The sequence below is a fragment of the Gymnodraco acuticeps genome, unplaced genomic scaffold (genome assembly GCF_902827175.1).
Source record: "Gymnodraco acuticeps unplaced genomic scaffold, fGymAcu1.1, whole genome shotgun sequence".
NCBI classification, from domain to species: domain Eukaryota; kingdom Metazoa; phylum Chordata; class Actinopteri; order Perciformes; family Bathydraconidae; genus Gymnodraco; species Gymnodraco acuticeps.
Window position 1 is genome coordinate 83,479 of NW_022991812.1, and position 16,026 is coordinate 99,504.

A 16,026-nucleotide genomic window follows, 5' to 3' on the forward strand; every position below is an offset into this window, starting at 1 on the left:
AACTGCAATCAAGAACAAATAATATTAGCATATTAAACATGATCACTGGTATCATTTATAGCAGAGGCGGATTTAGGATTGTAGGAGATCCGGGGCTTAGCCCAGGAGTCGTTGGGTTGGGGGGGGGGTGCAGGGGTACAGTGCTATTTTTTATAAGTGGGGGGTGGACCGAACATCCTTTAGGGGGGTCGTCGCCTCCTCTCGGGGGGTCCTGGGGCATGCTCCCCCGGGAAGAAGATTTTTTTTTAAATATTGAAGTTGAAAGCATCAATCTGGTGCACTTTGAGAGCAACATTAACCCTACCTTAATAACACCTTAAAGCGGACAACAGGCACTGGAGAACACTCATTAACACCCTTTAATGAAGCAAACTAATGCCTTAACTCGCTCAAATAGTCGTTTACTTATTAAGGTGAAACGAATGTGTGTAGAGTTTTAAAGGATGTGGATAGTCTCACCTTGATTCTGGCGCATTGCTTATCATTTTATAGATCTATTCTCATCCACCATCTTTGTTTGTGACGTAAAGAGTGTAAGAGTCACGTTTCTGAATCGGACACTCTGAGTGGATGCAGTCACAGCCAATCGGAGTCTGATTCAGAGGGATGCCTGTCAGTTCTGTTGCTATGTGTACTGAAACGAGAGCCGGTATAATTCCACGCGTGAAAATAAAATAACAATTGGAATACGTTATTTGAATGTCTTAAAAGTAGACTGAGGTATGAAGGGTTAACGTTACATCTTAGGATAATTTTTAGTCATGTTCTGTATACATACTAACATATAAGGGTATACTTAGTGTGGTTACTCCATGTTTACTAGCTATAACATTAACGTTACATCACTCTTTTTCACTTCTTACTCAGTCAGCCAGAGTGCAGATATCACCATTAGATTCACAAACCTGAAACATCATCCATTTCTTGACTGCTGGTGATGACATTGTTGTCAGCTGCTGATACTGCTACTGCTGCAGCTTGTGGCGCCTGCTTCGATGAAAATAACTTTCTAATATCCATAAGTGTATAGGCTATTAGCTTATAACTCGTCAGGCACTAGGAAGGATCACTTCTTCTTCAGGGCAGGCTACGCAGTACGCAGGGTAATGTCCCACAGTGGCTGCCTCTCTGGTGGACTCCGGTACTGCACATTACTCCCGAGACGTTTTAAAAAAAAATTAATTTACTTTTTTTTTTTTTTTTTTTTTAAGTGAAACATCCGGGGCTTTTCAGAAAACATCCGGGGCTTGAGCCCAAGTAGCCACCCCCTAGCGCCGCCACTGGTAGATAGCCACAGAAATCGTAACACATTTTAACTTGGGCGGGTCCCAGTTCCGTGGGAGGATCACAGTTTAACACAGATGAAGACTTCTCCACGCTGCTTTCAAACTGTGAGTAAACACTGTGTGCTTCACTTGGAGGCTGTCTGAAGGTATACACAGATGGACTTGGACATTAACAACGATATTCCGTAATAAGTCTGGAAACAATAGCTGGTTTAAATGATTTATTCGAGCAACTCGTTTGTCTTGTTGTAGTCCTCGCTGTTCGCGTCCGGATATCGCCATCGTAATCGCAACCTCACACACTGGTACTGGATGTGCATCAACGTGTTCCTAAGAAGCCAAATATACCAAAAGATGTATGTAAACGACAGAAGAAAGCGATCGAAATGTGTATTTCAGTCGAAAGCCACGCACCCCACGGAAACAAGTTGATCGGGAAACAAGTTAATCCGGAACATCGCCCCTGGCTACAGGAGGATGTGTTATCAATGATCAACATGTTCAACATCCCAAACGTGAGGAAATTAAAAGCTTCTATATGTTTTTGGGAATATTTATCGGGGTAATATATTGCCTTGATTTGAGTGAAAATATACCACAGTCATATCTGTACGAGCTCCATAGATACATATATGTTCTTATTACACAACAACAGCACTTATGTGCGTCAACACACACAACAAATCTGACTTCTTGACTAAATATGAAAAAACACAATATTTAAGTGAGAAAATGCAGGAAAAACAAGAATAAGCGACCTAATTTATACATGGCAGTTCAGAAAGGACATTCTAAACTACTAATGCATCTCCGTACTTGTTGGTGTAGCCATACAAGCATAACATATTGCATAAATATGATCCAGCGTTTTCACATTATGCACAGCTTCAACATGGAGTCAGCATTTTATTCACAGCACTGCTTTTAAAACGGTGGATTTTGATTGGTTTGTTCTCGTGTCCTGTTATTATAGGAACCTCGAGAAGAGGAAGAGGAAATTGACAAACTGCAATCAAGAACAAATAAACCCGGGACTCCTGGAGGAAGCCGTGCACGTGCATGTTTTACCCTCAGCACAACATATTACACAAAGAGACAGAAGCTAACCAGGAAGAGCGTCAAAAAGCACCTTTAAAAGAGACCTTTAAAAAAGAGACACAAGACTAGAAAAGACACAACATTAACGGTAGGGACACACAACATGCTTAAAAGAGACACAAATAACTATAAAGAGACACAACATGCTTAAAAGAGACACAAATAACTATAAAGAGACACAACATGCTTAAAAGAGACACAACATGCTTAAAAGAGACACAAAAGGCTTAAAAGAGACACAAATAATTATAAAGAGACACCGAAGTTAATCAAAGAGACAGAAATTGGCAAAAAATACACATGAAACTACAAAGATATTCAAATAACTTCAAAACACCTTAAAGTGACACAAAAGGACTACAAAGACACCTAAAGCAGCGGAAAAGAGACACAACATGACTTGAAAGACGAACAACATTGCTTCGGAGAGACCCATAATGACCAGAAGGACGACACAAAATATTAAAAACAGACAGAAGCAACTATGAAGTGACACAGACGTTCAACAAAGAGACAGAAAATTGCCAGAAAGACACATAAAACTACAAAGCTATTCAAACGACTACAAACAATGAGACACTACACAGCTACAAAAAAGGCAATGACAAACACGCTCTAACCCATTACAAAAGGGACCCAAAATGTCTTTAAAAGAGACACAGATTGTCTATAAGGACACAACACAGTTTGCAAAGAGACACTTCAGCGACAAAGCGACACAAAACATTTCTAAAGACACTTTAGGGACTCAACATGACTTCAAAGAGCCTCAACAGAGCTGGAAGGGACTCAACATGACTTCAGAGAGCCTCAAAGAGCTGGAAGGGACTCAACATGACTTCAAAGAGCCTCAACAGAGCTGGAAGGGACTCAACATGACTTCAAAGAGCCTCAACAGAGCTGGAAGGGACTCAACATGACTTCAAAGAGCCTCAACAGAGCTGGAAGGGACTCAACATGACTTCAAAGAGCCTCAACAGAGCTGGAAGGTAAGTTGGAGTTAAAAACACACAGATCAACATTGATGTACTTAAATAACTTTAAAATCTATAGTTAATGATTGAGCATGTATGTACTTTTTGCCTCACAACCAATACACGTTAAATTCCCAGGATTTCTGAAAGCCTTGGGTCAAAAATACTTGAACCAGTATGAGCTGCAGAACCACAGAAAGACCAACATAGATACAAAGCATCGAGATGTATGGAGTATGTATTTTAACTACAGCATTAACCAGGCCTGCTTTTCTCTGTAATGTTAAATAATTAAAGTTAAGCCACAGAGCCAGTTTCTCTCCACTCTGTATACACATACATATAAAAAAGATACTCACAACTCTTTGATGAGCATGTTGACTTTAGCTGCGACAAAACCAGCGGAAGCGACGGTGTGTAAACCCCCAAAATGCTCTGTAAATCGGACAGAAGCCGGTGGTTCCTCCGGGGTTTCTTCCTGGATGAATCCGCCTGAGAGTGAAGGGGTGCGGCTTGGAGAGGAGGAGGAGACACCTTCAGGTTCAGGTAACCTCGTGATGCGTTCAAGTGAAGTCGGTAGACCCTGATACTGGAATGTTGACTTCACGTGTTTCATCATACACATTCTATACTACTTGCCTATCCAGTGGTGAGAAGTAACTAAGTACATTTACTCAAGTACTGTACTTAAGTTGAGTATTTTAACTTTGTATGCTAATTTTTAATTCTACCCCACTACAGTTCGGAGGTAAATGGTGTACTTTTACTCCACTACATATATTTAATACCTTTAGTTACTTTACAGATGTGGATGAATCTGTACAAGATCTTTTACTAAGTACAAGATCTGAGTACTTCTACTTTTACTCAAGTACATGATCTGAGTACTTCTACTTTTACTAAGTACAAGATCTGAGTACTTCTACTTTTACTCAAGTACATGATCTGAGTACTTCTACTTTTACGCAAGTACTATATCTGAGTACTTCTACTTTTACTCAAGTACAATATCCGATAAATTCTGCATAAAAGGGAAATACTCAAGTAAAGTACAAGTATCTCAAAACATTACCTAAGTAGCGTACTTGAGTATATGTACTTAGTTACTTTACACCTCTGTGGAAAAGAGACCAAAAAGACCCAAAAGTACAAGGAAATAAACTCAAATCAGCGACAGAACAGGCCGGTATTTAATGGGAGAGTTTGAATGAGAAGGAGTTCATATATGTTTGTAAAATGTGGTCATTGAATTAGAAACGATGAAAAACTAAACACCTGGCAAATTGCATTTTGTATTATTTCATTATATTAAACATGATTTTGATAAAACTCTGACACAGTTTTCAGCTCTGCACGAGGACTAAGTGTTCCTCTCTTTGTCTTCTCTGAGGGTGTGTGTGTGTGTGTGTGTGTGTGTGTGTGTGTGTGTGTGTGTGTGTGTGTGTGTGTGTGTGTGTGTGTGTGTGTGTGTGTGTGTGTGTGTGTGTGTGTGTGTGTGTGTGTGTGTGTGTGTGTGTGTGTGTGTGTGTGTGTGTGTGTGTGTGTGTGTGTGTGTGTGTGTGTGTGTGTGTGTGTGTGGTGTGTGTGTGTGTGTGTGTGTGTGTGTGTGTGGTGTGTGTGTGTGTGTGTGTGTGTGTGTGAGAAACCGTCAACTCGGATTCAACCTGCTCATGATTAATGGAGGGTGTTCCTGTGTTATTAAAACACTGCTGAAGTAACTCAACAGGTTTTTACTACAAACTGCTCTCAGTATACTCACTCTCTATCGAGCAAGGTACTTTATAACTGCGTTTGACTCATACCACTGAGTATCAGTATTAGAGAGAGAGTCTGAACCCCTGCTGCACTAGAGTATTTGTTAACTAGATAGATAGAAGGACTCTTTAAAGTAGAGACACTACATACTGATATACACCTGAACTCAGCAGGAGAGGACTCTTAAGTAGGAGACAACACTTCTGATATACACCTGAACATCAGCACGGAGGAGGACTCTTTAAAGTAGAGTACACTACATACTGATATACACCTGAACATCAAGCAGGAGAGGAACTCTTTAAAGTAGAGTCACATCTACATACTGATATACACCTGAACATCAGCAGGGAGGAGGAGGACTCTTTTAAAGTAGAGACACTACACTACTGATATAACAACCTGAACATCAGCAAGGAGATGACTCTTTAAAGTAGAGACACTACATACTGATATACACCTGAACATCAGCAGGAGAGGACTCTTTAAAGTAGAGACACTACATACTGATATACACCTGAACATCAGCAGGAGAGGACTCTTTAAGTAGAGACACTACAATACTGATATACACCTGACATCAGCAGGAGAGGACTCTTTAAAGTAGAGACACTACATACTGATATACACCTGAACATCAGCAGGAGAGGACTCTTTAAAGTAGAGACACTACATACTGATATACACCTAAACATCAGCAGGAGAGGACTCTTTAAAGTAGAGGACACCTACAATACTGATATACACCTGAACATCAGCAGGAAGAGGACTCTTTAAAGTAGAGAACACTAATACTGATATACACCTGAAACATCAGCAGGAGAGGACTCTTTAAAGTAGAGGAACTACATACTGATGATATACACCTGAAACATCAGCAGGAGAGGACTCTTTAAAGTAGAGACAACTACAATACTGATATACACCTGAACCAGCAGGAGAGGACTCTTTAAAGTAGAGACACTACATACTGATATACACCTGAACATCAGCAGGAGAGGACTCTTTAAAGTAGAGACACTAAATACTGATATACACCTGAACATCAACAGGAGAGGACTCTTTAAAGTAGAGACACTACATACTGATATACACCTGAACATCAGCAGGAGAGGACTCTTTAAAGTAGAGACACTAAATACTGATATACACCTGAACATTCAGACAGGAGAGGACTCTTTAAAGTAGAGACACTACATACTGATATACACCTGAACATCAGCAGGAGAGGACTCTTTAAAGTAGAGACACTATACTGATATACACCTGAACATTAGCAGGAGAGGACTCTTTAAAGTAGAGACACTACATACTGATATACACCTGAACATCAGCGGGAGAGGACTCTTTAAAGTAGAGACACTACATACTGATATACACCTGAACATCAGCAGGAGAGGACTCTTTAAAGTAGAGACACTACATACTGATATACACCTGAACATTAGCAGGAGAGGACTCTTTAAAGTAGAGACACTACATACTGATATACACCTGAACATCAGCAGGAGAGGACTCTTTAAAGTAGAGACACTACATACTGATATACACCTGAACATTAGCAGGAGAGGACTCTTTAAAGTAGAGACACTACATACTGATATACACCTGAACATCAGCAGGAGAGGACTCTTTAAAGTAGAGACACTACATACTGATATACACCTGAACATTAGCAGGAGAGGACTCTTTAAAGTAGAGACACTACATACTGATATACACCTGAACATCAGCAGTAGAGGACTCTTTAAAGTAGAGACACTACATACTGATATACACCTGAACATCAGCAGGAGAGGACTCTTTAAAGTAGAGACACTACATACTGATATACACCTGAACATCAGCAGGAGAGGACTCTTTAAAGTAGAGACACTACATACTGATATACACCTGAACATCAGCAGGAGAGGACTCTTTAAAGTAGAGACACTACATACTGATATACACCTGAACATCAGCAGGAGAGGACTCTTTAAAGTAGAGACACTACATACTGATATACACCTGAACATCAGCAGGAGAGGACTCTTTAAAGTAGAGACACTACATACTGATATACACCTGAACATCAGCAGGAGAGGACTCTTTAAAGTAGAGACACTACATACTGATATACACCTGAACATCAGCAGGAGAGGACTCTTTAAAGTAGAGACACTACATACTGATATACACCTGAACATCAGCAGGAGAGGACTCTTTAAAGTAGACACATCATTATTAATAAGGCCCTTCAAAAAGAAACGAGAGACACGTCTGTACAAATGATTGTGTTTATTTTGCTTCATATATATTGATCTGTCTTTTCTTTTTTTTTCAGTTCAAACATGACTTGACACACATTGATAATGGCTATACTGTGGTACAAGACAAAACAAATACACAATATAAGACCATGAAAATACTCGTAAACATCGAAGAAAATGTAGAATAAAAAAAGAATACAAAAGATACACAGAAACAAGGTGTGTAGCTGAAATCCTGATTTCCTATCATCACACACAACCATGAAAACACCCCAAAACACACGATTCATCTTCAGTTAATACACAATTAAGAAAAGAAATACTAGTAACTGCGGGAGTTTCCATCATGAGGCTGTGAAGGTGAGCTTTCTAAGGTACGGCTGTGAAGAAAAGTGCTGATTTGTTTTGAGGGAATTTATATTCTACCCGGTAACTCATCACCTTTCTCTCAGAAATTCTAAATAAACCTTCAAAAATCCACATTTAGGGGTTTAATTTCTTACTTTTGTTGATTTTTGTCAGTAGATTTCCCCCCAAAACACCCACATTGTGCATTACATGATGCTTCATTTGCATATGTAATCATTGGGAAAACTTGCAATACAAAACACTATTCTCCTAATGTGAGTATAGAACTGGGGAAATCTCAGTTTTCCTGCGACAACGAGTACATTTGATTTGTTTTCTCAAAATCTGAAGATATTTTTGTCTACAGTCCTATCCACAAATGTTGTTGTTTTTGCTATAATTACTTACTTTATACAGTTTAATATATGACATCTCTTCTCTTTCATTTTGTCATCTTGAAAAAAAACTTTTCTTATCTGTAAATCTCAACAAAAACTTCTTATCTTGGTGAAAAACCCTTTTTCTCTTTTAAGCTAAAGCATGAGTTACCGGGCGAATCAGAAATCATATATCCACACAAACATTCGTAGCGCTGGAGTAAAAGTACTGCATCTACCTGTGGTATTTCTCTACCTGTAGCAGTGGGTGTAAACACAGGAGTATTGATTACAGGCTGCAGATCTGCTAAATTATTCACACGTGATTTAGAAAAACAGAAAACAAGGTTTCAGTGAAAACTAAGCACTTCCAACTCAAGATATGCGGAGTACATTTTCATTTCTATGCACAAAATCCCATTGTCGTATCTCCAGAGTGGTGTTCACACATCTGTCGTGCCAAATTATCTTTTTATGGAATAATATGGCACTAATTAGTGTCTCTGTGCAGGTGTGTGTCTCCAAAATACAAATAAAAGTCAAAAAGTCAGAGAAATCTTGCGATAAAAGTTTTGCACTTTAGAGATTCAGCAATGTTAATGTTTGGATAGAAGATCGATGCACAATACATTATATAGAATGAAATACATCAAATAAATGTAATTGTAAGGGGATTTTTCATCTTTCAGGCAATTTACATTTGATTTACATGCATAGAAATGTACATATTTTATTTTCTATGCAACAGTTTTCATGCAAAAGTACGGAAGCCCAAAACAGCCATTTTGAATGAATACCTTTCATTGATTTTTCTCAAAATACGAAGATATTTCTCTTCTTTTTAGATTACAAATGCTATATTTAGTCGATAATGACAGACATTATGCAGTTTCATTTATTATATATCTTTCTTGTGATTCTAAATTCATTTTGTTATTTTAAAAAAATCGTTTTTTTATCTGGAAATCTCAAGAAAATCCTCTTATCTTGGTAAAAAAAAACACGTTTTCTTTAAGATAAAGGATCAATGAACTATATATATAAGTAAGTTAATAAGTTGTGATCGTAAGACAACATTTTCTATACTCATTAAGGTCAAACTAAGCTTGTAAAATGGCACTTAAGGGCTTCCGTACTTTTCATTTTACTCACTAAACACGTGTAAATAATGTCCCTCCTTCCATTCCTCTTTCCTCACGGTCATGCACTTTCATAAACATGAGAATATATCTGATTAATATCTGAAGGTTGAAGTGAGCTGAGAGACGAGCCTTTATGCGACCGTCCGTGCACGTAAAGGCGATATAATAGTAAAAGTCTAAAATCTGTGAATATATATAAAAAATAAAAACGTCTTTCCGTCCGTCTATTATCTTCTGAATCTGGAGCTTTACATTCTTTTAAATCCTGACTGAGGTCCATCTCTCGGGTGTAAAGTGCATCGTGTGCCATTCGTTTCTCACTAATCATTCATGGAGAGCACCGGAAGTCTTTGAGAGGCTCGTCTCTCAGCTCTGGGGGTTGAAATGAAACATTAATCGACTCTTACTCCCGTCTTCTGCACACAAACACTCAAAAATAACTCTTCGGATGAACCTAAATACAACACGGAAAGTATTATCTGCATGCTATTAGTTAACATTGTCTTTGGCTCTTTTCTGCTGTAACAATTCTGATTCTGACATATTTAGCAATTCTGTTTGTCTGATTTAATTTAATTGGGTTCGGTCGCCATTTAAATTGCAAGGGTTGATTCAGCGTACACTGAAAACATTTCATTGTTGACTTTAATTCAATCTATTAGGTCAATAGATAACTAGGTTGGTTGAAAGCAATAATATTAGGTTTAAATACAAATGAATAAGTTCAACTTGATACTATCAACTTCCGACTAACCTAATTATGTGTAATCTGTTGATTTAATGCATTTAATTAAAGTCAACGATAAGCCGTAGAAGATGGATGAGTGTATTAACTATACTTGGGTAGAACTGAATTTACATAACTTATTAAGGTTGATTTATATTATATATTAAGGTCAGGACTAATTAAGTAACGCTGGTCCAACCAAAAGTAAAATGAACATTTATAAATGTGATTTAAATCAAGTTGGTTTAACATAATCTCTTAATGTCGACAGAAAGTCATTTAATAGTTTCGAGACTTTCTTTTTTCCAAATGTCCATCAGATTGTTTATTGAAGTTGGACATAATTGAAGTTGGACTTAATTGAAGTTGCACTTCATTGAAGTTGGATATAATTGAAGTTGGACTTAATTAAAGTTCGACATCACTGAAGTTGGACATAATTGAAGTTGGACTTAATTAAAGTTGGACTTAATTGAAATTGGATATAATTGAAGTTGGATATAATTGACGCTGGACTTAATTGAAGTTGGACATAATTGAAGTTGGACTTAATGGAAGTTGGACATAATTGAAGTTGGACATAATTGAAGTTGGACTTAATTGAAGTTGGACATATTGTAGTTGGACATAATCGAGGTTGGACAGTAATTGAAGTTGGACATAATTGAGGTTCGGACATAATTGAAGTTGGACTTAATTTGAAGTTTGGACTATTAATCGAAAGTTGGACTATAATTGAAAGTTGGGACTATAGACGCTGGACTTAATTGAGTTGGACATATTAATTGGATCTTAATTAGGTTGGAACATAATTAGAAAGCTGGACTTAATTGAAGTTGGACATAATTGAAGTTGGACATAATCGAGGTTGGACTTAATTGAAGTTGGACTTAATTTAAGTTCGACATAATTGAAGTTGGACTTAATTGAAGTTGGATATAATCAAAGTTGGATATAAATGAAATTGGGGACTTAATTGACGTTGGACTTAATTGAAGTTGGACATAATTGAGGTTGGACTTAATTGAAGTTGGACTTAATTGAAGTGGACAATATGTGAGGTAAGTACATTCGACCAGGAAGACACAACCTTGAAGAAAACAGAATCATATAAGTATATCAGGTTTCATAGAGCCAAACATTTCAAGTGCTACTCAACTGGCTTTAGGTAATCCAGTCCTTTATTGGTATAAAAGTGCTTCGTTAATCGTTCTAACGCGCGAAGTGGAGTCGAAAGAGATGAGTTTTTCAGTTTTGCGCCGGAAGATGTGCAAGCTATCTGCCGTCCTGATGTCAATGGGGAGCTCATTCCACCATCTTGGAGCCAGGATAGCAAACCCACGTGTTTTCGCCGATGGGAACTTGGGTCCCCCTCGCAGCGAGGGCGCAACGAGTCGTTTGGCTGATGCAGAGCGTAGTGCACGCGCTGGGGTGTACGGTTTAACCATGTCCTGGATGTAGGAATATGTAATTGAAGTTGGACTTAATTGAAGTTGGACATAATTGAGGTTGGACTTAATTGAAGTTGGACTTAATTGAAGTTGGATATAATTGAAGTTGGACCTAATTGAGGTTGGACTTAATTGAAGTTGGACTTAACTGAAGTTGGACTTAATTGGACTCATTAAGATTGATTAAAATGTGTTTAAAAAGTTAGGAGACATTGAGTTAGACAAACAGAATTGCTTAAGGTTGAAAGCAAGCCAGTGTGGAAATACCTTCTTTGTTTATATTTAGGTTCATCCAAAGAACACCTTATGAGTGTAAACACATTTTAAATGTTGACAGGAAGTGAAGAGAGGCACTCTGAGGGTCACCGCCATCTTTGGAAGTGCCTCTGTGAGTTTGGACGTTATCTGAGGAGCTTCTTAAAGGCAGCAGGCTGAATAAAACTCAACTTATATATCAGGGGTTTCTCTAGAAAGATATAGTATCCTGAGTCCTTGACGAAAGACCATGGTCGAGGCAATTGTGTTTTTTTTACTTTGTACTTGTATAGTTATTAGAGAAGAAGGAAGAGAGATCAACATTTGTGAGATAAAAACAAGTCTCTGAAAAACATCTAAACTGTAGATACAAGAATTTAATTGGGTTTACTCAAAGACAAATATGACTTTTCTGAAGTTGTTTTTCTTAAATCTCACTTTTCTCAGAAGCTCTTTAAGGAAGTTATTAACCTGCTGCCTTCAAGAAAATCTCAATATATAGTTTATTCTAAGTCTTTTAGAGATGTTTGTTTTGTGTTACCGGGCAGATTACCACAACATATATCAAAGTGTAAAGTTATCTGAAACGGTACCCTGTGTCGAACACAAACCGTCTCCTTTTAGTTCATTGGATTAACGGCAATAACACAATGGATTCAATTAGCACCTGGTGATTTTTAGCTCTACACCTCACAGAAGCACTTATTGCTACAACAAATCCTGACGTGTGTGTGTGTTTAGCTGGTGGAAAACACACTTTAAACACACACACCATGTCTAATATCTTTGTCTTCCTACTTCCTATTTCCTCACACACACCGCCAAAATGATATATATATATATACTGTAGGGAGCAACGATTCAATATCAGCAATCATATTGCAAGAAAATACGTTTGAGAAAAATAAAAACAGTATTTCAAAACACACAAATCACGAGTGAAACAAAAAGCAGACGTTAAAAAAGTAGATTTCCTGCAGTGAGGGAAAGGTAATAAATTCAGGGACGTGCACCGAGTGGCTATTCTTTGATTTTACAGCATGTACTTGAACTAACCACAGTCTTTCAATCACTTGGAAAAAAAGACACTGCAGACTTTTAGTGTAAGTCAACGTAAAGGCAATCTCAAATCTACATGTTTTGCCGATTCTTTGATTATTCCCCACCATTTTTTGATTATTTCCCCCAATGGTTTGATAGTATTTCCAATGCATTTCTTTTGAGAAACCTCTGCAAAGTTTTCCACTGAGAAAATACTATTTATTAGTTTTTAACAGCTGTCCCGCAGAGGCATGTCCATCACATTTCATTTGCTTCAACTTATTTATGCAACAACACAAATGTGTGCACGTCCCTGATCTGGGGTCAGCACTTTCTAACTGCAGACTTTTATTGTAAAAATTACATAAATCCAATTTGGTCGTGCTAATGTTGTCTTGTGTTCACCTCTGCATGTGTGTTCAGTGCCGTGTGTCTGGCACATAAAGTCAAGACCCCCTCAAAAGTTACAATTTATTTCATTTTAAGGATGAGCACCAAGCAACATCTCCAGGTGCTCCTTTGAGAACCAGGGCAAAAAAGTTATGTGCACCCCTGTTTATAAACCTTAATTTGTATTCATTTGAATGTATAGAGGGGGAACTGAGGAGGTGATATTGGCTAAAAAAAGTCACTCTTAATTTAGAGATATTCAGATAATTTTTCAAACAGGACTGATTTTAATCTGTGCTCTGTAAATTATTATTTTAAAGGTTTTACATTATGATTTTTTAATGTACACAATCCTAGGTGTTTCAGTAATACGCTGCTGTAGGAAGATAATAGAATATTTAGCAGTTTTTTATTTTATTGTCACATTTATTAATTAAACTTCAGTTGTTCCCGGAGGACTTAACGTATATATATATTTAGCTTATTATTCCCAGCTTGCTTACCCACCAGCACCTTGTTAAAATGTTAAAGTGATGCCAGAAAACAATATTTCTGTTCCTCAAAAACTGTATAATTACTCCAGAAATATGACCAGTCAAAGAGGGTTGGTCCGCCATTTTGGAGAGCAATGTACGGCAACCCAAGAAGGACATTTCACACAGCAGCGTTTCACAAAGAAGAGAAAAAAACGCTTCAAAAACCAGACGACATTAATAATAATAAACTTTATTTATATAGCACCTTTCATGCTTGAAGTGCTTTTACAGAGTATGACATAAGATGACAATAACAAATGAGGAACAATAATTAAAAACAAGGTGTAAACAGAGTTATATCTTAAAACATGAATAGTGATACTAAAAAATTACAATTGCCCCAAATTATAAGCCAAATTAAAAAGATTGGTCTTTAATTTACTTTAAATGTTTTGAATCTGAACGAGAGATGAGTTATTGTTATTACAACGTGAGTTCCAGATTATTTGAGAACTCCTTTTAGTGGGTTAATTACATTCTTACAATAAGTGATGAATGGATTTAACTTCAGCAAACTGGAGAAATGAGAAACTGTAAATGTGGGCAATCATTTATGGCATTAATAATTAATATCTTAACTGAGAATGTCTTTCATTGTACGTCAAATATTAAATGTTTTAGTCTGGCCTAAACATTCTCTGTTGAGATTCCTGCATCAGAGATATGAGCATCAGAGATATGAGCATCAGGGATATGAGCATCAAGGATATGAGCATCAGGGATATGAGCATCAAGGATATGAGCATCAAGGATATGAGCATCAGAGATATGAGCATCAAGGATATGAGCATCAAGGATATGAGCATCAGAGATATGAGCATCAGGGATATGAGCATCAGGATATGAGCATCAAGGATATGAGCATCAAGGATATGAGCATCAAGGATGTGAGCATCAAGGATATGAGCATCAAGATATGAGCATCAGAGATATGAGCATCAGAGATATGAGCATCAGGGATATGAGCATCAAGGATATGAGCATCAGAGATATGAGCATCAGAGATATGAGCATCAGGGATATGAGCATCAAGGATATGAGCATCAAGGATATGAGCATCAAGTATGAGCATCAGAGATATGAGCATCATAGATATGAGCATCAAGGATATGAGCATCAGAGTATGAGCATCAGGATATGAGCATCAAGGATATGAGCATCAGGATATGAGCATCAAGGATATGAGCATCAAGGATATGAGCATCAAAGATATGAGCATCAGAGATATGAGCATCAAGGATATGAGCATCAAGGATATGAGCATCAAGATATGAGCATCAGAGATATGAGCATCAGGATATGAGCATCAGGATATGAGCATCAAGGATATGAGCATCAGGATATGAGCATCAGAGATATGAGCATCAGAGATATGAGCATCAGGGATATGAGCTCATGATATGAGCATCAAGGATATGAGCATCAGGGATATGAGCATCAAGGATGAGCATCAGGGATATGAGCATCAAGGATATGAGCATCAGAGATATGAGCATCAGAGATATGAGCATCAAGGATATGAGCATCAGGGATATGAGCATCATAGATATGAGCATCAAGGATATGAGCATCAAGGATATGAGCATCAGAGATATGAGCATCAGAGATATGAGCATCAGGGATATGAGCATCAGAGATATGAGCATCAAGGATATGAGCATCAGGATATGAGCATCAGAGATATGAGCATCAAGGATATGAGCATCAGAGATATGAGCATCAAGGATATGAGCATCAGAGATATGAGCATCAGAGATATGAGCATCAAGGATATGAACATCAGAGATATGAGCATCAGAGATATGAGCATCAGGATATGAGCATCAGGATATGAGCATCAGAGATATGAGCATCAAGGATATGAGCATCAGAGATATGAGCATCAAGGATATGAGCATCAAGGATATGAGCATCAGGATATGAGCATCAGGATATGAGCATCAGAGTATGAGCATCAAGATATGAGCATCAGGATATGAGCATCAGAGATATGAGCATCAAGGATATGAGCATCAGAGATATGAGCATCAAGGATATGAGCATCAGAGATATGAGCATCAGAGATATGAGCATCAAGGATATGAGCATCAGGGATATGAGCATCAGAGATATGAGCATCAAGGATATGAGCATCAGAGATATGAGCATCAGATTGAGCATCAAGGATATGAGCATCAGAGATATGAGCATCAAGGATATGAGCATCAGGGATATGAGCATCAAGGATATGAGCATCAGAGATATGAGCATCAGAGATATGAGCATCAGAGATATGAGCATCAGAGATATGAGCATCAGAGATATGAGCATCAGAGATATGAGCATCAAGGATATGAGCATCAAGGATATGAGCATCAGAGATATGAGCATCAGAGATATGAGCATCAGAGATATGAG

At 37.8% G+C, this 16,026-nt stretch overlaps 1 protein-coding gene and 1 long non-coding RNA gene across 4 annotated transcripts in view; one reads left to right on the plus strand and one right to left on the minus strand.

Annotated features, from left to right (window-relative positions):
• Window positions 1–3,989, minus strand: part of LOC117535262 (phosphatidylinositol transfer protein alpha isoform-like) — a 29,092-nt gene extending 25,103 nt beyond the window's left edge. For all 3 annotated transcript variants that reach the window (XR_004567388.1, XR_004567387.1, XM_034199662.1), the window contains exon 1: window positions 3,718–3,989. Coding sequence is in view for 1 of the 3 variants with exons in the window: in XM_034199662.1 (XP_034055553.1) it covers window positions 3,718–3,983 (266 nt within the window). In the remaining 2 variants the exon portion in view is untranslated. The remainder of the gene's footprint in view (window positions 1–3,717) is intronic.
• On the plus strand, window positions 1,340–3,726 carry LOC117535263. Its single transcript, XR_004567389.1, has 3 exons — window positions 1,340–1,801; window positions 2,260–3,373; window positions 3,497–3,726. It is a non-coding gene; the product is annotated as an uncharacterized LOC117535263 (long non-coding RNA).
• Window positions 3,990–16,026: the final 12,037 nt, after the last annotated feature.